General features: G+C 45.8%; 1 protein-coding gene across 2 annotated transcripts in view; it reads right to left on the reverse strand.

Moving 5' to 3' along the window:
* Positions 1–2,724: 2,724 nt before the first annotated feature.
* The window catches only part of CHAF1B (chromatin assembly factor 1 subunit B), a 30,541-nt gene continuing 10,890 nt past the window's right edge, over positions 2,725–22,375 (reverse strand). Inside the window, exons 6-14 of one of the 2 annotated variants that reach the window (XM_055279645.2) lie at positions 22,004–22,100; positions 19,927–20,011; positions 16,983–17,076; positions 10,735–10,804; positions 10,100–10,191; positions 7,937–8,078; positions 6,221–6,652; positions 4,158–4,252; positions 2,725–3,278 (exon numbers count right to left, since the gene is read on the reverse strand). In XM_055279645.2, coding sequence (XP_055135620.1) covers positions 3,187–3,278; positions 4,158–4,252; positions 6,221–6,652; positions 7,937–8,078; positions 10,100–10,191; positions 10,735–10,804; positions 16,983–17,076; positions 19,927–20,011; positions 22,004–22,100 — 1,199 coding nt within the window. In that variant the 3' untranslated portion in view covers positions 2,725–3,186. The remainder of the gene's footprint in view (positions 3,279–4,157; positions 4,253–6,220; positions 6,653–7,936; positions 8,079–10,099; positions 10,192–10,734; positions 10,805–16,982; positions 17,077–19,926; positions 20,012–22,003; positions 22,101–22,375) is intronic. The other variant, XM_063639287.1, reaches the window with a different exon arrangement.

Consider the following 22,375-nt stretch of genomic DNA (forward strand, 5'->3'; position numbering starts at 1 on the left):
AAAAAAATGCTTTCAGTGGAAATGCATTTAACCAGAACAGACCGTATCCAGGGAAAGTTTTTTCCCTTAGATTTCTCAGTCTTGGCTGCGCATCAGAATTACTCCAGGAGCTTTAAGAAATCCTAATATTCAGACCATACCCCAGACCGATTAGGCCAAATCCTCCGAAGCACGAACCCAGGCACTGGTATGTCAGCTCTTAGGTGATTTCAACATGCAGCTACAGTTGAGAACCACCCGTCAAAACAGATACCATTTGACCAGGCATGGTGTCTCACACCTGTAATCCCAACACTTTGGGAGGCTGGGGAGGGAGGATTACTTGGGCCCCAGGAGTTTGAGACCAGCCTGGGCAACATGGCAAGAGCCCCATCCCGCCGGGCGCGGTGGCTCACGCTTGTAATCCCAGCACTTTGGGAGGCCGAGGCGGGCGGATCACGAGGTCAGGAGATCGAGACCGCAGTGAAACCTCGTCTCTACTAAAAAATACAAAAAAAATTAGCCGGGCGTGGTGGCGGGCGCCTGTAGTCCCAGCTACTCGGAGAGGCTGAGGCAGGAGAATGGCGTGAACCCGGGAGGCGGAGCTTGCAGTGAGCCGAGATTGCGCCACTGCACACTCCAGCCTGGGCGACAGCGCGAGACTCCGTCTCAAGAAAAAAAAAAAAAAAAAAGAGCCCCATCCCTAGAAAAAAGGTTTGAAAAATTAGCCATGTGCAGTTGTGTGCACCTGTGGTCTCAGGAGGCTGAGGCAGGAGAATCTCTTAAGCCTGGGAGGTCAAGGCTGCAGTGAGCCATGTTCAGGCCACTGCATGCCAGCCTGGGCGACAGAGCAAGACGGCATCTCCAGAAACAAACAAACAGGTATCATTTGGCATTTTAATACCTTTTCATATTGAATGTGAGCCACACCTGCATTATAAGTATACATGTGTTCACCTTTCCATTCTCTACAGTGTAAATTATCTCTAGGTTACCATCTTCCATCTAAAATGGAGGCAGACTCTCTGGCTTACTAGGTTGTGGATTAAGCAATAAAGTGATGCGTCTTCCCAATTATTTTCTTTGTTGCTGGTGACCTGAGTTAAAAAGGTGCCTCCTTGTCGGGCACGGTGGCTCATGCCTGTAATCCCAGCACTTTGGGAGGCCAAGGCGGGCGGATCACCTGAGGTAAGGAGTTCGAGACCAGCCTGACCAATATGATGAAACCCCGTCTCTACTAAAAATACAAAAGTTAGCCAGGCGTGGTGGCATGCGCTTGTAGTCTCAGCTACTTGGGAAGCTGAGACAGGAGAATTGCTTAAACCCGGGAGGCGGAGGTTGCAGTGAGTCGAGATCGCACCACTGCACTCCAGCCTGGGCAACAAGAGCAAAACTCTGTCTCAAAAAAAAAAAAAAGGTGCCTCCTCAAGTCCTCAGCACAATTTCCATCAGACTGAACTGCAGGTCCTGAACTGTCTGGCCAGCTTGACTGTGAAGACGGCACTGGGGTTAGTGCCTTCCTATGTCACAGCGACAGTATTGCACATTAGGAAATTCAACTGTGACAATGCCTCTCAAGGGGAGGCAGCAACACTAGCTTCTAAACGAGGCCTCAACCCTCTCACCCACGCAGCCAGAGATCTCCTGAGCTAAGACAAGCCTCCAATGTCTGTGACTGCCACCTTCGGTGACAGCATCACTTCGAGAGCCCACAACTCTCATGCTTACTTCTAATAAAGGGAACACATGATCATCTCGGCCTAGAGAAAGCAAAGGCAGACATAAATTGCTAAGTAAAGATACTTTGTTTGGTCCAGGTGCAGTGGCTCATACCTGTAATCCCAGTACTTTGTGAGGCTAAGGTGAGAGCATCGCTTGAGCCCAGGAGTTCGAGACCAGTCCGGGCAACATGGTAAAACCCCATCTCCCCTAAAAATATAATAATTAGGCCAGGTGCAGTAGCTCACACCTGTAATCCCAGCACTTTGGGAGGCCGAGGCAGGCAGATCACCTGAGGTCAGGAGTTAGAGACCAGCCTGGCCAACATGGCAAAACCCCATCTCTACTAAAAATACAAAAATTAGCCAGATGTGGTGGCACACGCCTGTAATCCTAGCTACTCGAGAGGCAAAGACAGGAGAATTGGTTGAACCCAGGAGGCGGAGGTTATAGTGAGCCGAGATCGTGCCACTGCACTCCAGCCTGGGCAACAGAGTGAGACTCCATCTCAAAAAAAAAGAAAAAAAGAAAAAAATATATATATATATAACATATACGTGTGTGTGTGTATATATATATATATATGTATCATATATATGTGTGTGTGCCTGTGTGTGTGAAATTAGCATGGCATGGTGGCACATGCCTGTAGTCCCAGCTACTCGGGAAGCTGAGGTGGAAGGATCACTTGAGCCCAGGAGGTCGAGGCTGCAGTGAGCTGAGATAGCACCACTGCACTCCAGCCTGGGCAACAGAGCAAGACCCTGTCTCAAAAAACAAAAAAGATACTTTTTTTGCTTTGAAAAACCAATCTAAAAAACTAACCTATTTAGATACCGAATTGTATATGAAATAAAATCTCAACTCTCTTTTTAGAATAAACAGATCCATAAAAATGCTAAGGAAATAAACTACAACATTAACGAGGGTTACTTCTGGTGGGAAGATGATGGGTGATTCCCATCTTTTTCACTGTTACTAACAGAATAAGCATCGTTACCTTTAAAATCAGAAAACAAACACAACTACCTTCCAAAGTTTAATCAATCAACTCCTTAGAAGTGAAATCTAACAATCACTTCAAATACTCTAAAATTCAACAGAGTAAAATCTCAAATTACTTTCTCATCTTCCTAATTCTTATTTAAAAGGAGTCCCTCCATGAAGTGTGTGAACTTTCACGAGGATGCCAGGGAGGACTCACTGATTTCCACACCGGATAACGTTGAACCGCTCCAGTTTCAGAAACTCATCAAAAAGAGGATTTACTATGTTAAAACGTTCATGTCCCCAAGTTAAAAACGGATACTGAATATAACGGCATCCATATTTCTGGAGAAAAATCAGTACACATGTCACTTCTGTTATAGAAATCCATTTACAGTGTGTCCCACTCCATGGAAGCCCTGGTCTCAGGCACCTCCAGCTTTACCGTCTCCCTGCACACACCGGGGGCCTGGTTGGCTTCGAGCAGAAGCCGAAGTCCCATCAAGGGTCCAGACTTTCCGTGCCTCCTTTGTTTTCATCAAGTCTGGGCCGCTTTAGCTCTGGTGGACTGCCCTGAGCGTCTCCAGGCATCTCTGCAACATTAACAAACATAAGGTTGGCAAGTAAATGAAGAATTCTGGAAGTCAGGGGTTGACATTTACAGAATACAGAGCTAAGACACAGAACTGAGCTGCCTGACGAGATCCTATACTAATATAATGGAAGTTCTATAGAGTGGTTCTCAACCAGGGGCGATTTTGCCTCTCAAGGGACAGTGGGCAATGTCTAGTGGCATTTTAGAATGTCATGGGCAAGCTGGGCGCGGTAGCTCACGCCTGTAATCGCAGCACTTTGGGAGGCTGAGGCGGGTGGATCATTTGAGGCCAGGAGTTCAAGACCAGCCTGGCCAACATGGTGAAACCCCGACTCTACTAAAACTACAAAAATTACCCGGGTGTGATGGCGCATGCCTGTAGTCCCAGCTACTCGGGAGGCCGAGGCAGGAGAATTGCTTGAACATGGGAGGTGGAGGTTGCAGTGAACCGAAATTGTGCCACTGCATTCCAGCCTGGGCGACAGAGCAAGACTGCATCTCAAAAAAAAGAAAAAAAAAATGTCATGGGCAAGAAGTGGCACCCAGGGATGCTGCTAAACATCCTATAATACACACGACAGTCCTCCACAACAAAGAATTACCTGGCCCAAAAGGTCAATAGTCATCAGGTGGAGAAACTTGATCTAGACGATCTCCTACTGAACCTACTCCCTGGCTCACCAGGATGCTCTCACTGGCCAGGTCCCCCCCTGCTGAGGCGTAAACAGGCAGCCAGTGGGTTTAAACAATGGTTCCAATAAGATGCATCCTTGCTGTCTCAGAACTGACTTAAAATTAGATGGCATTAATTTCCAAAAGAACAAAAGAAAAGATACCCTACCTTTAATTATATTAAACCAGTAACAGTATTACTTACCTGACTGAATTTCTTCTGTAGAAGGCGTGGAAATCACACTGGTTGGTACAGAACTTGGTGGAGTGTCTGTCTTTAAGGGTGTTAAGTTTATTCTCCTTGATTTAAAAAAAAAAAAAGTAGAGGGGTGATGGCTCATTAGTGTCACAGGAATTGTTTATGTATGATACCAACCTTCACAACTACCAAAGGAAATACTTCAATTTTCAGCTGAACATACGGTTCAAGGCATTAAATAGTAAGATGTGCCCACTTGTTTAATAACTGAGGATTACATTCATGCATTAAGTTAAACCATCACATTTATAATCGTCAACTTAAACCATAACCAGTCATCGAAAAGTTTCAAAACCTGTGTTCTGTTCATTACCCACGTTCTTGTGAACACTCTGCTGGCTGCTGTAAAAGGCAGTCAGATATGGTTTCTATATATGGAAAGCGCCAAAACACAGGTAATACTTTTTTAAAAACCAGAGTGTTGGGCCAGGCAACGCCTGTAGTCCCAGCACTTTGGGGGGCTGAGGCGGGCAGATCACTTGAGGTCAGGAGTTTTCGACCAGCTTGACCAACGTGGTGAAACCTCATCTCTACTAAAAACGCAAAAAGTCAGCCAGGCATGGTGGCGCATGCCTGTAATCCCAGCTACCTGAGAGGCTGAGGTAGGAGAATCACTTGAACCCAGAAGGCGGAGGTTGCAGTGAGCAGAGAGCATGCCATCGCACTCCAGCCTGGGCAACAGAGCAAGACCCTGTCTCAAATGAATAAACAAATAAATAAAAACCCAGAGTCTTAATTTTCAACAACTATTCTTGTTTGCAAAAGATTACACCTTCAAGAAGCTTGGTAAATAATTCAGAAGAAATCAAGGGGGGAAAATAATTTAATACCAAAAATAGTTCAAGGAATACCTTCCGTCACATAAAAACAAATAGAAAAATTGTAAAATACATTGCTAATCTGCAGAAAGAAATGAAAGATTTTAAGAGGGCGTTAAAGCCAGCAACCCATACACATATTATGAACTTGCCAAAGACCTGTTGGCGCAGGAGAGGCTGAGAGGCACAGGGCGCTTCTGTCCAGCTGGCCATCCCCAGCACTCCCCTCTGCATCCCCCTTCCCAGCCCTCCTCCTGACTCAGTTTATGGGAAGGTTGGGAGGCAGAGGGCTTGGTAGAGAAGGAACTATACAGGATCAGAGGGGTAACTGAACATCAGCTGCAGGGGAAGGATGAAAACGGGAGGCTGTGCTGCCTGACGGCAGAAGGATGTGCTAAGTGGCTCTGTATCCAGTAGGAGTGGCAGACACAGGCGTGCGTGCCAGCCACACTGACGTAAGCAGGGAGGAAATGACTCTGCACCTCCTGGGGATTATTTGTTATCAGATCAGGACCCCCGTTTCTCACCGACCAGGCTGCTGGAGACATCAAACGTGGTCTCAGGAAGACACTCCTGGAATTGCCTACATCCTGGGCAGAACAGCATAAATAAAAAATGGGACCTGCTTCCTGTCCTTGGGGGCTCACAACCAGCAGGGGAAACTGAAGCATCAAAGCACCTGCTATGGAATCTGATGTGTGGTGACAAGGGAAAGGCTGAAGGGCCACAAAGACTGCAAACAGAGAGGGTACATTCAAATGGGTCTTTCAGGAGACTCCTGGCATCACCAAGAGGAAGAGATGTCCTGGGCTTCCCCAGAGAAGGGAAGGACAGAGGCCTCAAAGGGCAGAGTGTGCTCTGGGAAGATGACATTCAGGACTAGGCTAGAGATGAAGGCCACAGACGCAGGAGAGAGAGTGGCCACAGTCCTGGATGACAGGCTGCAGCCAAATCACAGTGTGTGTGTGTGCATAGGAGCCTGGGCTTTATCTGACAGGCAGGAACTGGAGGAACAAACAGAGGCCTCTGTGTAAGAAATAACACTCTCGGATTTGAAGTTAAGAACCTCTGTGGCAACCTACTGGCATGAAGCATTCGCCACCTGAAATTTCACCTGCAGCAGAGTGGGAGCATTCTGTTTGCCTTTTGTGTCTCATTTTGCAGTGACATCTTGTTCTAACAAGTTCTTACCGGGGTGTTGTCTTGCTCCAGGCTTGCAGTGTGTTCAGAGTGACCCTCCGGGATGGGTGGGCTTTTGTGTTTTGACTACTGGACTGCAGGGTCTTCTCCTCCGAAGGCCCCGGCAAGGGGCTTTTGACAGCAGGACTGATGGAGGGAGGGTCCCTGATGGCTGCTGGGGCTGGGGCCTGTCTGGCCTGAGGCGGGGTCGTGCCAGGGCTGCTGGGGTCTTGGTTTCTGCTGGCTGGGGTTCCCTCTACCGGTCTGGGTCCTGGCGAAGACCCTCGATGTGTCTGACTCTTGGTTTTCTTTGCTGTATCAGGAGTTCTCATGCTCAAAACTGGCTTCTCTTTCAAAGGAATTCCAAGTTCATCTTTCTCAAATGTCACAAATGAGCAGTAACCATCCGTGGAAGAAATGGCCAGGAAGGCGCCATCGCTGGACCTTCGTCCCCAAAACAGGGAAAAGTTACAGACCTTACCAACACCCTCACATCTAGTTAGAAGAGGGAAGTTCGAGCAAAATCACAAGCTTGTTTGAAGGCAAAAACCAGGGAAAAGATATGACTGGAAAAGAGCGTGTGATAGCGACTCACTCGTGCAGTTTCATCGCAATTTGCTAAGTCGCTGCAACCTATCTGTGCTACTAGCAACTTTCACTTGAATAGGCTGGGTGCGGTGGCTCACGCCTGTAATCCCAGCACTTTGGGAGGCCAAAGCAGGTGGATCATTTGAAGTCAGGAGTTCGAGACCAGCCTGGCCAACATGGTGAAACCCTGTCTCTACTAGAAATACAAAAAAAATTAGCCAGGCATGGTGGTGGGCGCCTGTAAATCCCAGCTATTCGGGAGGCTGAGGCAGGAGAATTGCTTGAACCCAGGAGGCAGAGGTTGTAGTGAGCCAAGATCGTTCCACTGCACTCCAGCCTGGGTGACAGAATGAGACTCCGTTTCAAAAAAAAAACCTCACACTGGGCCAAGCAGGCCACGGGGGCTGAACTGGGGACTGAAAGGTGGCAGAAGGGCATTGCTGAGTGACATCTTCTACACAGGCCCAGCTTGGGGCACTTCCCTGTCCTGGGCAGCAGGGGCATGCAGGGAAGGGCTTCCTCCCAGAGGGCCTCAGGAGTCCCCAAATGGCTAAGGAGTCTACAAGGCCTCCCCTCAGTTTATCAGAGTCCAGTTAACCCCACAAGGCAATCTCAATGCCATCAAAACCCACCACTGTGAAAATAAGAAGCAAGTATTGTGGCAAACTAGAAATGGCTTTCCTTTTAATGTTGATTCCTTTAAAAAACAAAATTGGGGCCGGGCGTGGTGGCTCACGCCTGTAATCCCAGCACTTTGGGAGGCTGAGGCAGGAGGATCGCTTGAGCCCAGGAGTTTGAGACCAGCCTGGCCAACAGGGCGAAACCCCATCTCTACTAAAACCACAAGAATTAGCCAGGTGCAGTGGTGCACACCTGTAATCCCAGCTACTTGGGAAGCTGAGGCATGAAAATCACTTGAACCTGGAAGGTGGAGGTTGCAGTGAAACGAGATCACACCACTGCACTCCAGCCTGGGTGACAGAGTGATACTCGGTCTCAAAAAAATAAATAAGAAACAAACTTGGTGAATATGTCCCCCAAAGCCATCTTTAGTAATGAAATGCTCCCTAATCCCGGGGTGTCTTCCAGGATACGGCCACGGTCTCCTTCACTCACTCTCCTTCATTAGCAGCCACTCACCATGAAATGTCACTGAGGGTGTGGTAATGTATATTAGACACGTAACCGAAAGGGAAGGACTGCTGGGTGTCATACAGAAGCACGGAGTCCTCCGAGGCCACAGCAAACACCAGGCGGTAGGGCAGACTCATCAGCTCCACACCTGGGGGTCGGGGACACAGATAAAGTAAAACCGCAGAAACAAGGCTTCTGACCGGGTGCAATGGCTCACACCTAGAATCCCAGCACTTTGGGAGGCCGAGCCGGGTGGATCACTTGAGCTCAGGAGTTTGAGACCTGCCTAAGCAACATGGCAAAACCCCGTCTCTATCAAAAATACAAAAATTAGCCGGGCGTGGGGGTGTGTGCCCGTAGTACCAACTACTCAGGAGGCTGAGACGGGAGAATTGCTTGAACCCAGGAGGCGGAGGTTGCAGTGAGCTGAGATTGCACCACCATACTCCAGCCTGGGCAGCAGAGGAAGACTCTGTCTCAAAAAAAAAAGAAATTTATAAGAATAAAAATATATCCAGCATCCACTAAGGTAAAATTCAGTGTCTGGTATCTAATCAAAAAGTACCAGGCAAACAAAAACAGGAAGATATGACCCACAATGAGGAGAAAAAAAATCAAAACCAATCTGTATACAAGGACATTGAAAGAGCTATTATAACTGCATTCTATATGCTTAAGAAGCAAGAGGAAACTGAGGCGGGTGGATCACCTGGGGTCAGGAGTTCGAAACCAGCCTGGTCAACATGGCAAAACCCTACCTCTACTAAAAATAAAAAAAGTAGCTGGGTGTGGTGGCGCACGCCTGTAATCCTGGCTACTTGGGAGGCTGAGGTGGGAGATTCACTTGAACCTGGGAGGCGAAGGTTGCAGCGAGCTGAGATTATACCACTGCATTCCAGCCTGGGCAACAGAGCAAGACTCCTTCTCAAAAAAAAAAAAAAGAAAGCAAGCAGCAAGAGGAAAAATGGAGCATGGAGAGGCACAGAATATATAAGGAAAACCCAAAGTGAACCTCTAGAGATGAGAACCACAATGACGAAAAACACACTGGACGGGACCAAGGGCAGAGCATGCAGGAGACAGGGTTAGCAAACTCAAAACACAGCTATAGAGACTTCCAAAATCAAACACTGGAAGAAGAAAAAAACAAAAAAAGGAAGCAGTATCAAAGGCCAGGAACTAATTTCAAAGGACCTAATATGATACATGTGTAATGGGAGTATTTGAATAAGAGAAGGGAATAACAGAAATAATATTTGAAGGAAAAACGGCTGAAACTTCCCAAATGTAATAAATATAATAAAAACTATAAACTGATAGATCTACGAAGTTGAATGAACCCCAAGCACAAGAAAACAAAGAAAATGGCTGGGTGTGGGGGCTCACGCCTATAATCCCAGTACTTTGGGAGGCCAAGGTGGGTGGATCACTTGAGGTCAGTAGTTCGAGACCAGCCTGGCCAACATGGCAAAATCCCGTCTCTACTAAAAATACAAAAATTAGCTGGGTGTGGTGGCATGTGCCTGTAATCCCAGCTACTCTGGAGGATAGGAGGGAGAATCCCTTGAACCTGGGAGGCAGAGGTTGCAGTGAGCCAAGATTGCACCACTGCACTCCAGCCTGGGCGACAGAGCAAGACCCCATCTCAAAAAAAAAAAAAAAGAAAAGAAAAAAAGAAAATTGATAGTGAGAGACATAGACAAACAAAAGGAGTATGTCTATTCCTTTTAAAGTGCCTTAGGCAAGAAAATATATCCTGAAGAAAGAAAAAAAAAAAACTGACATGTATTTTGATAACCCTAGTCTTTGCTCCAGCTTTTAAAAATAACTAAACCGGGCCAGGCACAGGGGCTCACACTTATAATCCCAGCACTTTGGGAGGCCGAGGCAGGTGGATCACTTGAGTCCAGGAGTTCAAGACCAGCCTCGGCAACATGGTGAAACGCTGTCGCTACCAAAAATACAAAAATTAACCAGTCTCATAACCTGGTCTCAAAATAAATAAATAAATAGATTTAAATGTAAAAATAAAATATTTTAAAAATAACTGAACTGAACCAAACCCAGATACCCACCTTTCCCCATAAGACAGAATCCGAATCTCCACCCCACTCTGGTTGACCTGTTTCGGAGAGAAAACATAATACACCCCTGAGGCTCTGAGGATACCTGTTTCCACCACTGGCCTCAGTTCAAAGTAGACCGGACAGCAGCGAACAGCAAGAGTGGCTTTTCCAGGACACGGAAGATGAGCGATGGGCCTAATGGATTAATTGCAGTGTTAGGAAAAGGCACTGTGACTCAGCAAAAGCAAAAATAAAAGGTAAACATTTTGGCAGGGTGCGGTGGCTCATGCCTATAATCCCAGCACTTTGGGAGGAGGAGGCAGGCGGATCACCTGAGGTCAGGAGTTCAAGACTAGCCTGGCCAACATGACGAAACCCCATCTCTACTAAAAAAAAAAAAAAAAAAAAAATACAAGCTGGGTGCAGTGACTCATGCCTGTATTCCCAGTACTTTGGGAGGCCGAGGCAAGCAGACCATTTGAGGTCAGCAGTTTGAAACCAACCTGGCCAACATGGTGCAACCCCATCTCTACTAAAAATACAAAAATTAACTGGGGGTGGTGGCGGGCACCTGTAATCCCAGCTACTCGAGAGGCTGAGGCAGGAGAATCACTTGAACCCGGGAGGCAGAGGTTGCAGTGAGCAGAGATCGCACCATTGCACTCCAGCCTGGGCGACAAGAGTGAAACTCCGTCTAAAAAAAACATAAACATTTCAAACATTTCCTTGACTGCATACCTTCTAAGATTCTTCCTGGAGAAAACATAAGTGGTATTCATTACATTTTCACCAGATTCCACACATCCAGCTGGGGAACAGGGAAGGGAGGGAGAGGAAAGAAAAGTCACTGTTTCAGCAAACTGTTCACCAACAGAAACACAAGAGCCTTCAGTTCCGGTTTTCAAAATAGTTGCCCCTGAAGCTATAGTCTCTGGACAATGTTGTGACTGAGCACAAAAACAAATATTCTGGCACTGTCTGTTCTCAGCCCTTACTCTAGTTCTACCTACCTGTCATCTCCACCTACCTGTGGGCAATCCCCGGGGATCTGGTTCTGATCTTGGGCCGGGAGAACATAGCGAGCCTTTGCCATAGGGCACCTTTGAGCCTCCAGGCAATTCCTTGATTGAAGCACCATGACTAGATTCAGCTGCCCAGGCTCCTTTCTCCCTAGGACCCTCATCTCTATTTCCTGGATTCCAGCCTTGGATGCCATCCAAAGGCTGAGACTCGCCTTTCCTCAACTTCCCTATCCAGCCATGAGGCTGCCAGGAGACCTTGCCCTCTGCTGAAACCTCCAGCCTCCTTCAGAACCTGACTTCGCTCTGGGGAACAGTCCCCATCTGAGAGCTCTTCTCCACTCACCCCCTGCTGTACTCAAAACAGTTCAGCCCTGTCAGAGAGACCATCATACACTGCTGCTCTTGGAAACATCTCCCTGTTTTATGCTATTTCTGATACATATACACACACATAACTTTACATATGACTGTTTCATATCCACCAGGGAGGGCAGTAGACAGTATCAATAGTCTTTTTTTTATTATTGTTAATACATTCTACATAGCTGCCCTCTTTTTTTTTTTCTTTTGAGACGGAGTCTTGCTCTGTCACCCAGGCTGGAGTGCAGTGGCATGATCTTGGCTCACTGCAACCTCCACCTCCCAGGTTCAAGCAATTCTCCTGCCTCAGCCTCCTGAGTAGCTGGGATTACAGGTGCCTGCCACAATGCCCGGCTAATTTTTGTATTTTTAGTAGAGATGGGGTTTCACCATGTTGGCCAGGGTAGTCTCGAACTCCTGACCTCAAGTGATCTGCCCTCCTCCGCCTCCCAAAGTGCTGGGATTACAGGCATGAGTCACAGGCCCCTCTTTTCATGCCACTCCATTCTTCCATCCCCAAGAAATCCATTTTAACATTCAACAAACCATTATGTCATCTGTATATTTCCTCCATGCTCACATAATCATTACAATCAGTTATAACTCAATCACATGTATACCTCTATGATGTTTTTTATTGAGTCCATTTGTTTTACAAAACAGGGTATTATTGACACTTCTCCTTATTTTGCTTGTTTCAATCAACTACTCATGAAAGTTAACTTGCATAGCACTGATGCATTATTTTTTTGTAGCTGCATAATATTTACTGCAAGTTTCATTCACCCAACCTCTGTTAATGTGTATTTTTTTTTTTTGCTTTTGGTTTTTTACCACTATAAACAATGCTTGCAATAAGCATCCTTGAACATATACTTTTTTTTTTTTTGAGACAGAGTCTCACTCTGTTGCCCAGGCTGGAGTGCAGTGGCTTGATCTTGGCTCACTGCAACCTCTGCTTCCTGGGTTGGAGCGATTCTCCTGCCTCAGCCTCCCGAGTAGCTAGGATTACAGGAGCACATCACCACGTCTGGCTAGTTTTTGTATTTTTGGTAGAGACAGGGTTTTGCCATGTTGGCCAGACTGGTCTTGAACTCCAGACCTCAGGTGATCCACCCACCTGGGCCACCACACCCAGCCGGTTTCCAGTCTTAATTGGGTCTTCTCCATTTCTAGAATGTCCTCCTATATTTCCTTACAAGAGTTTTCTATTTTTCCTTTTGTGCTTAAGTACTGAATTCACCTGGAATTTATTTTTTACATCTAGACAAGGGGTCCAACTTTACCTTCTTCCACATAGCTGGCTACCCCAGCACTGCTCACTCAATAATAGAGTCCTCCCTTTGCAAGATCCATCTCTTGTACAACATGGTGGTTACGGTTCATAACAATGTATTGTATTCCTGAAAAATGCTAAGAGAGTAGATATAAAGTGTTCAAACCACAGAAATCCTAATTATGTGAGACCATGCTATGCTAATTAGCTAGATTTAGTCATTCCACAATATACATATACTTCAAAACATCATGTCGTACACAACTACATACAATTTCATGTCAATTAAAAAAAAAAAAAAAGATGGGCCGGGCGTGGTGGCTCATGCCTGTAATCCCAGCACTTTGGGAGGCCGAGGCGGGAGGATCACGAGGTCAGGAGATCGAGACCATCCTGGCTAACATGGTGAAACCCCGTCTCTACTAAAAATACAAAAAATTAGCCAGGCGAGGTGGCGGGCGCCTGTAGTCCCAGCTACGCAGGAGGCTGAGGCAGGAGAATGGCATGAACCCCGGGGGGCGGAGCCTGCACTGAGCCGAGATCACGCCACTGCACTCTAGCCTGGGCGACAGCGAGACTCCGTCTCAAAAAAAAAAAAAAAAAAAAAAACAGATGAGACCAGGTGCAGTGGCTCATGCCTGTAATCCCAGCACATTGGGAGGCTGAGGCAGGTGGATCACCTGAGGTCAGAAGTTTGAGACCACCCTGGCCAACATGGTAAAACCTCATCTCTACTAAAAATACAAAAATTAGCTGGGCATGGTGGTGGGCACCTGTAATCCCAGCTACTTGGGAGGCTGAGGCAGAAGAATCACTTGAACTCAGGAGATGGAGGTTGCAGTGAGCCAAGATCACGCCAACGCTCTCAAGCCTGGGTGACAAAGGTGAAACTCTCTCAAAAAAAAGAGGAATAGGTCTTTGTCCAACCTCAACACTTCCCAACCTTCTTAATGACATATTCTTGTCCTATCTGCTTTCAGTGTCTAATTCTCTTGAGAATTATTTAAGTAACATACAATTAATGACAAATAAATAATAGATTTTTTTCCACTGAAACAGCACCTGAGGTCATATACTAAATCGCCTTATATCCTGAGATCTTTTTCTGGATTCCGTGTTCTGGTCCACTCATCTATTTGTTTGGTCCTATAGCAACACCATATTGATTGCATAAAAGTAGTGTTACAGGATCTTCTGACATGTGTTGAGGCAAATGCCCTCCCAAGTATCACTGGTTTTTTTTCATACTTTCTTGGCCATTCTTCAGCATTTATTCTACTAAACAAAGCTGAGATTTCATCCAATTAAAAAAAAAAACTTTAATGCAATTCTAACTGGAAATGAAATTAGTATGTTAATTGTTAGAACATAATATATCTTTCCATTTGTTCAGAACTTGCTTTATAACCTTCAGTAAGACCTTCTAGACTTCTCCATAAAGGTCCAGCCCCTTTCTTATTAAATTTACTTCTGCCTGGGTGTGGTGGCTCACACCTGTAATCCCAGCTCTTTGGGAGGCCGAGACGGAAGGGGTGCTTGAGCCCAGGAGTTTAAGACCAGCCTGGGCAACATAGCAAGACTGTGTCTCTACAAAAAAATAAGAAAATTAGCCAGGCATGGTGCTACACGCCTGTGGTCCCAGCTACTAGGGAGGCTGAGATGGGAGGATTCCCTGAACTCAGGAGCTTAAGGCTGATGCAGTGGGCCATGATCACACCACTGTACTCCAGCCTGGGTGACGGAGTGAGACCCTGTCTCAAAAAATAAATAGATAAATAAATTTACTCTATGTATTTGGCAGGCTTTGCACTACTGTGAATGAAATATTTCTCCTCCTTCCATTTCTAAGTACTCACTGCCAATATAGACAAAAGATACGAATTTATATATATTTTACAATATCCAGCCATCTTATCAAATTCTTTTTAAAATTCTAATACTATTTTTAAAATCTCCTGGATTTTCTAGAAATATAATCCTATTGCAGTTTTTTATCTGTTCTTTTCCAATCTTTGTAATTTCATTTTCCTGTTTTTCCCACACTTACTAACACCACAAAGAATAATAACGTTGATAGCAGACATCCGTTTGCTACTTGATTTTAATTGAAAATATTTATAGAGTGGCCACTTGGTAAAGGATTTGCTACTGGGGCTGGGCGCAGTGGCTCACACCTGTAACCTGTAAGACCATCACTTTGGTAGGCCAAGGTAGGCAGATCACCTGAGGTCAGGAGTTTGGGACCAGCCTGGCCAACATGGCGAAACCCCGTCTCTACTAAAAATACAAAAATTACCTGGTCATGGTGGCAGGCGCCTGTAATCTCAGCTATTCAGGAGGCTGAGGCAGGAGAATTGCTTGAACCCAGGAGGTGGAGGCTACAGTGAGCCAAGATGGTGCCACTGCACTCCAGACTGGGTGACAGTGAGACTGTTTAAAAAAAAAAAAAAAAGGCCAGCACGATGGCTCACACCTGTAATCCCAGCAATTTGGGAGGCCAAGGCAGGCGGATCACCTGAGGTCTGGAGTTCGAGACCAGACTGACCAACATGGAGAAACCCCATCTCTACTAAAAATACGAAATTAGCTTGGCGTGGTGGCTCATGCCTGTAATCCCAGCTACTCCGGAGGCTGAGGCAGGAGAATGGCTTGAACCCAGGAGGCGGAGGTTGCTGTGAGCCGAGATCGTGCCATTGCACTCCAGCCTGGGCAACAAGAGTGAAACTCTATCTCAAAATAAATAAATAAATAAATAAATAAAAATTTTTTTTAAAAAAAGTCTGGGCGTGGTGGCTCACGCCTGTAATCCCAGCACTTTGGGAGGCCGACGCAGGAGGATCACAAGGTCAGGAGTTCGAGACCAGCCTGACCAACATGGTGAAACCCCATCTCTACTAAAAATACAAAAATTAGCCGGGAGTGGTGGCACACACCTGTAATCCCAGCTACTCAGGAGGCTGAGGCAGGAGAATCGCTTGAACCTGGGAGGCGGAGGCTGCAGTGGTGAGCTGAGATCACAGCACTGCACTCCAGCTGGGCAACAGAGTGAAACTCCGTCTCAAAACAAACAAACAAACAAAAAAAAGGATTTATTACTGGGTTTAGTGAATAACTTTTAATAAATGTTTAGTAACTAACTTTAGTAAATATGACCTAAACAACTACTTATTCTTGGGCCTGAGACTTCTTGAGCCAAAGTGTCATTTGCACATGTTCCACAGTGTTCTTTAAAGCCCCACCCACACAGCTGCATGTGTGATTCACGCCCTTCTCAGGCCCTCCCTGGCTCAGCTGGGATGGGACTCAGTGGCAAACCTGGCCAGTGCCCTCCCGTTTGGCCCAACCCTGGGCTATGTTGTCATCTTTATGCACTGGATGGTCCTGGAGCCATGGCAATGAGCAGACATTCTCCTCTGAGAACACTGTGGCCACAATACTGCCTAGCCTTATCTTGCTGGGCTGAGCCCCTTGCCTTCCTAGGGACATAGGGACAATAAACCTACCTAGTCCTTGCTACTTGGCTGACCTTTTGATTTTGACCACTGCTGCTTCCACAAGTTTGTCCATGAGTCTAATCCTGTTCACAAATGCGCTTCTTTATTGAGGAGAATAAAAACAATAAAGGAGCTTTATCTTTGGCTTTAGCACTACGACTTCCATATATATGCTAATGAATGAAAAAGCATTCATTAAAAGGTTTAAATAGTAAAGTTTCTTTTTTTTTTTGAGATCAGATATCACTCTGTCGCCCAGGCTGGAGTACAGTGGTGTGATCTCAGCTCACTGCACCCTCTGCCTCCCAGGTTCAAGCGATTCTCCTGCCTCAGTCTCCCAAGTAGCTGGGATTACAGGTATGCGCCACCACACCCAGTTAAGTTTTGTATTTTTAGTAGAGACGGGGTTTCACCACGTTGGCCAGGCTGGTCATGAACTCTTGACTTCAAGTGATCCGCCCACCTCGGCCTCCCAAAGTGCTGGGATTACAGGTGTGAGCCACTGTGCCCAGCCAAAAGTTAAATTTATCTAAGAGAAAATGTCTATCATTTTAATCTCATAACTCCCAAACTTTTCTGCACATTAGAATCACTGGGAAATCTTTTTAAAATTCCAAAAGCCAGGCCACCCAGACCAATTACACTACAATCTCTAGGGGTGGGACACAGGCGCCAACGTGTTTTTTGAAGCTCTCCTGGAGGTTCCAATGGGCAGGTAAGTTGGGGTCCCCCACTCTAATCAGCATTCACTGAGCTGATAAGCAGCAGCGTAAAACAGGAGCAGACATCCCCACTCGGCCATCATTCCCTTAAGTCCAAAGCTATGAAACACACCTGGCGTGAGGAGCAAAGATCCGTCGGGAGTGAAACTCAGTCTACGGAAGAAAGACTTCATGCTGTCGTCGTGAAACATCCGGTAGCTTCTTGCCTGTCGCACACAAAATTTATTTTTATTATTTTGTTTGTTTGTTTTCTACACACAAAGTTTAAACATTTTTCCAAATCTTTGCACTCACAATAAAGGCTTCCCAACTGCTGTATGTGCCTATGGTTTTCTTTACGTAGTGTCGTTTATTGTTGACATAATCATAAATGAAACTGAAACCTACTGCAAATCAAATAATTGTGCAGCACCGCAAGGGTAAACATTCATGAAAACTGACCACACATTTTTGTTAGGTAAAGCTATATGTATGTATGTGTGTTTTATGTGGTTCTAAAATTATTTTTAAAAACTCTTAAGAACACAAACCACAGGGTCAACAGTGGCATATCTGGGGCCTGAGACTGGCAGACAGTGGGAAGATGACCAGGAGACCTCTGCTTTCTGTCTGTGTGGATTCATTAGAATTTCCAACTGAATGCACTCTTTAGAGACAGAGTCTCGCTCTGTCACCCAGGCTAGAGTGCAGTGGCGCAATCATAGGTCACTGCAACCTAGAACTTCTGGGCTCAAAGCAATCCTCCCGCCTCAGCCTCCTGAGTAGCTGGGACTATAGGCACATGCCACCACATCCAGCTATTAATAAATGCACCCTTTAAAAAAAGAAAATAGTGGATTATTAAACTGGTAATCATTAATCTTTTAAAACAACATTTCTTTAACACCTGTCTGGGACAGTTTTTACTACTATTTATAAACATCAAGCATTTGCCAGACATGGGGGCTCACACCTGTAGTCCCAGCACTTTGCGAGGCCAAGGCAGGCGGATCACTTGAGTTCAGGAGTTCAAGACCAGCCTGGCCAACATAGCAAAACCCCATCTCTACTAAAAATACAAAAATTATCTGAGTGTGGTGGCACACTCCTGTAATCCCAGCTTCTCAGGAGGCTGAGGCAGGAGAACCGCTTGAAGCCAGGAAGCAAAGGTTGTAGTGAGCCAAGATCGTGCCACTGCACTCCAGCCTGGGTGACAGAGCCAGACACTGTCTCAACAAACAAACAAGCATTTAATTCTTAAGAACACAAGGAAGCAGGCATTACTATTCATATATATATGTAATAGATATATTTTTATATATATAAAATATAAAATAAATAATATAAAAATATATATTATATATAATATAAATATATAACATATAAAAGTATATATTATATATAATATATATAAAAATATATATATATACACTTTTTTTTTTTTGAGACAAAGTTTCGCTCTTGTTGCCCAGGCTGGAGTGCAAATGGCGCAATCTCGGCTCACCGCAAACTCCACCTCCCAGGTTCCAGTGATTCTCCTGCCTCAGCCACTGGAGTAGCTGGGACTACAGGCGTGCACCACTATGCCCAGCAAATTTCTGTATTTTTAGTAGAGACAGGGTTTCACCGTGTTAGCCAGGCTAGTCTCGAACTCCTGACCTCAGGTGATCTGCCCACCTCTGCCTCCCAAAGTGCTGGGATTACAGGCGTGAGCCACCGTGCCCAGCAAGCATTACTATTCTTACTTCACAGGTGTGACCTCTCAGTGCCTGTCAGCGCCCAGCCCACACCGCCTTACCCTGGTTCCTTGGATGCATTTGCACCACGTCCCCGGGTGGAGCCAGTAACCAGCTTGCTCCCCTGCACCTCGCTGCCTGCCTCAGTAGCCTTGATTCCTTTACAAATAGGGTCCTATTTTCATTTGCCAATTCTTTGAAAGTCAAAATCCTTCCTATTCCTAAATACCAGTGTTTTGGCTGGGTCTCTGCTGTCTGCTAGCAAAACTCTCTACCTACCTGCCAAGATAGTAAACTGCCTGCTGCCAGACAGATCCAACGCTCAACCTGCCTGTCTTCTGTTGCCTCATGTAGGGATCTTCCCAGATCAGTAGTGACCAGCCCTTGCTACACCTGAGAATCACGGAGGCCCTGCTTACCTCCAGCCAAGTGAATCGCGCCACTCAGGCTGGGGCCAAGGCATCCGTATTTTTATTTTTATTTATTTATTTTGAGACTGAGTTTCGCTCTTGTCACCCAGGCTGGAGTGCAATGGTGCAATTTCAGCTCACTGCAACCTCCACCTCCCAGGTTCAAGCAATTCTCCTGCCTCAGCCTCCTGAATAGCTGGGATTACAGGCATGCACCCGGCTAATTTTATATTTCTTGTAGAGACAGGGTTTCACCATGTTGGCCAGGCTGGTCCCAAACTCCTGACCTCAGGTGATCCACCTGCCTCAGCCTCCCAAAGTGCTGGGATTACAGGCATGAGCCATCGTGCCCAGCCTTACGTCATTTTATTTTTGAAATAGAGTCTCGCTCTGTCGCCCAGGCTAGAGTGCAGTGGCATGATCTCAGCTCACGGCTGAGACCTCCGCCTCTCAGGTTCAAGTGATTCTCATGCCTCAGCCTCCCGAGTAGCTGGGATTACAGGCATGCACCACCACACCTGGCTAATTTTTGTAATTCACTGAGATGGGGTTTGGCCATGTTAGCCAGGCTGGTCTCAAACTCCTGACCTCAAGTGATCCGCCCACCTCAGTCTCCCAAAGTGCTGGGATTCCAGTCATGAGCCACCGTGCCCAGCCAGCACCCATATTTGTAATTCTTCCCAGGTGATTCCACGGTGCAGCCAGGGTTGAAAACCACTGTCCTGTCCTCCATCAGTGGCTCTACCCTGGTCTCCAGATGTCCCCATTTCCATACAGACTAGCCCACCACAGTAACCGAGGAAGCCTTATTGTAGTTCTGGAATCGGCTCCTTGAGGCCAGTGATTTGGCCGCAAAGGTATGGGAGGAGCTCATGACTTCCTAAGTCTCAGTTAAAGCGCTGCTGAAAAAGAACGGCAAAATATTTTATACCTCTCCTTCAGCCCCTATTCCAGACAGCATCTTCGAAACATTGAAAGCCACACGCTTCTTCTGTATACTGTACACTCGCAGCACCCTGAAGAAAGAACATGTCTGATTTACCACTTCTAGTAAATGAATTATGCTTCACACAGAAACCACTTATTACCAACAGCCTATTACCACCTCAACAATTTTCAGCCTGCAAAAGCTTTTACCAATGATATTCACAACTGGGTAATTAAGAAGGAAGCAAGTATTAACAACCTAAAGGATATTACAGGCCAGGCGCGGTGGCTCACGCCTGTAATCCCTACACTTTGGGAGGCGGAGGCGGGTGAATCACTTGAGGTCAGGAGTTCGAGACCAGCCTGGTCAACATGGTGAAACCCCATCTCTACCAAAAATACAAAAAATTAGCCGGGTGTGGTTGTGGGCGCCTGTAATCCCTGCTACTCGGGAGGTTGAGGCTGAAGAATCACTTGAACCCGGGAGGAAGAGGTTGCAGTAAGCTGAGATAGTGCCACTGCACTCCAGCCTGGGCAACAGAGCAAGATTCTGTCTCAAAAAAAAAAAAAAAAATTTTTGATAAGTCACATTACTCCCACTAGCTAATCAGATTGTTTTACTGATGACTGTCTGAATAAAACACACTTGTCAGAAAATAAATGGCATTTAGAATACAATAGGAGATTCTATGAAAAATAAACACTAACTCCTCCATACCACTTTTATTCCAAGGCCATCTTATATTCAATTTGTTTTAATTAAAAGTAGTTAGATAAATATTCAAAAGGACTATTAAGTAACATAGGAGGCACTCCTCATTTTTTTAACTCTTTGTTCCAACAATACAATTAAATGCAATTATGCCAGTAAACACAACAACAAGACTTCTTTTCAGAAAGGACAAAAATAGTTTATTTTTATATCCATTTAAATGGAGTCATTAAAATCACTGGGCTGGGCGAGGTGGCTCACGCCTGTAATCCTAGCACTTTGGGAGGCTGAAGCGGGCAGGTCACCTGAGGTCAGGAGTTTGAGACCAGCATCGTCAATATGGTGAAACTCTGTCTCTACTAAAAATACAAAAATTAGCCAGGCATGGTGGCACAGACTTGTAATCCCAGCTACTCAGGAGGATGAGGCAGGAGAATCGCTTGAACCTAGGAGGTGGAGGTTACAGTAAGCCGAGATCGCACCACTGCATTCCAGCCAGAGTGACAGAGTGAGACTCTGTCTCAAAAAACAATTAAAAAAAATAAAAATCACTGTAGCACACCTGTAATCTTAGCACTTTGGGTGGCCAAGGCAGACAGATGGCTTGAGCTCAACAGATTGAGACCAGCCTGGGCAACATGGCAAAATCCCATCTTTACAAAAAAATATAAAAATTAGCCGGCTGTGGTGGTGCACACCTGTAGTCCCAGTTACTTGGGGGGCTGAGGCACGAGGATTGCTTGAGCCCAGGAGGTCAAAGCTGTAACTGCACAGTGAGCTGTGACTGCACCACTGCACTCCAGCCTGGGTGACAGAGTGAGCCCCTCTCTCAAAAAAAAAAAAAAAAAAAAAAAAATAGTAATAAAGATTTACTAAGTTCAGGGCCGGGCATGGTGGCTCATGCCTGTGATCTTAGCACATTGGCCAAGGCAGGCAGATCATTTGAGGTGAGGAGTTTGAGAACAGCCTGACCAACATGATGAAACCCTGTCTCTACTAAAAATACAAAAATTAACCGGGCATGGTGGCATGTGCCTGTAATCCCAGTTGAGACAGGAGAATCGCTTGAAACCAGGAGGCAGAGGTTGCAGTGAGCTGAGATTGTGAGATTGCGCCACAACACCTGCCTGGGTGACAGAGTGAGACTGTCTAAAAAAAAAAGATTTACTAAGTACAAACTTCGTTTAAGGCACTTGTCCTAATTAATTTCCAATTTCTGATTATGCTGTAAGAATGAGTATGAAAACAAGAACAAAAGAATCAAAGCTAGACTATGATAAATCTTGGTTAAGTTGCGATAAATACCTCTCTTCAGAAAATTCCAAGTAAATACAAAGAAATTCCAAGTAAATGCCAAAGCTGAATTTACCTGTCACAGCTCAGAGTAGCAACATATTGACCCAAAGGGTCCCAGGTTACTCCTTGGACATAACTTTTATGTTCATTAAAAATTGATATCTTTTGTCCTACAAAAAAAACACACACATATGCACCAAAACAGCATTACCAAAACCTATTTGAGCCCAAATAGTATAAACTATGACTTAAATATTATTCCCTTTACCATGCATCACTCAGCAGGCAGTAAGTGAGAGTCTCTGTACTAAACCCTGTGTCAGGCTCTGGGGTCACAAAGATGACTTCATGCAGTCCCCACCCTCAGGGAGCTCACAGATCAGACAGACCCATCAACAGGCAAGCATCACACATGTGGACCGGGGGAGAGGAGCTGACAGCACAG

This window comes from Symphalangus syndactylus, chromosome 5, assembly GCF_028878055.3.
Source record: "Symphalangus syndactylus isolate Jambi chromosome 5, NHGRI_mSymSyn1-v2.1_pri, whole genome shotgun sequence".
In the NCBI taxonomy this organism is placed as follows: Eukaryota; Metazoa; Chordata; class Mammalia; order Primates; family Hylobatidae; genus Symphalangus; species Symphalangus syndactylus.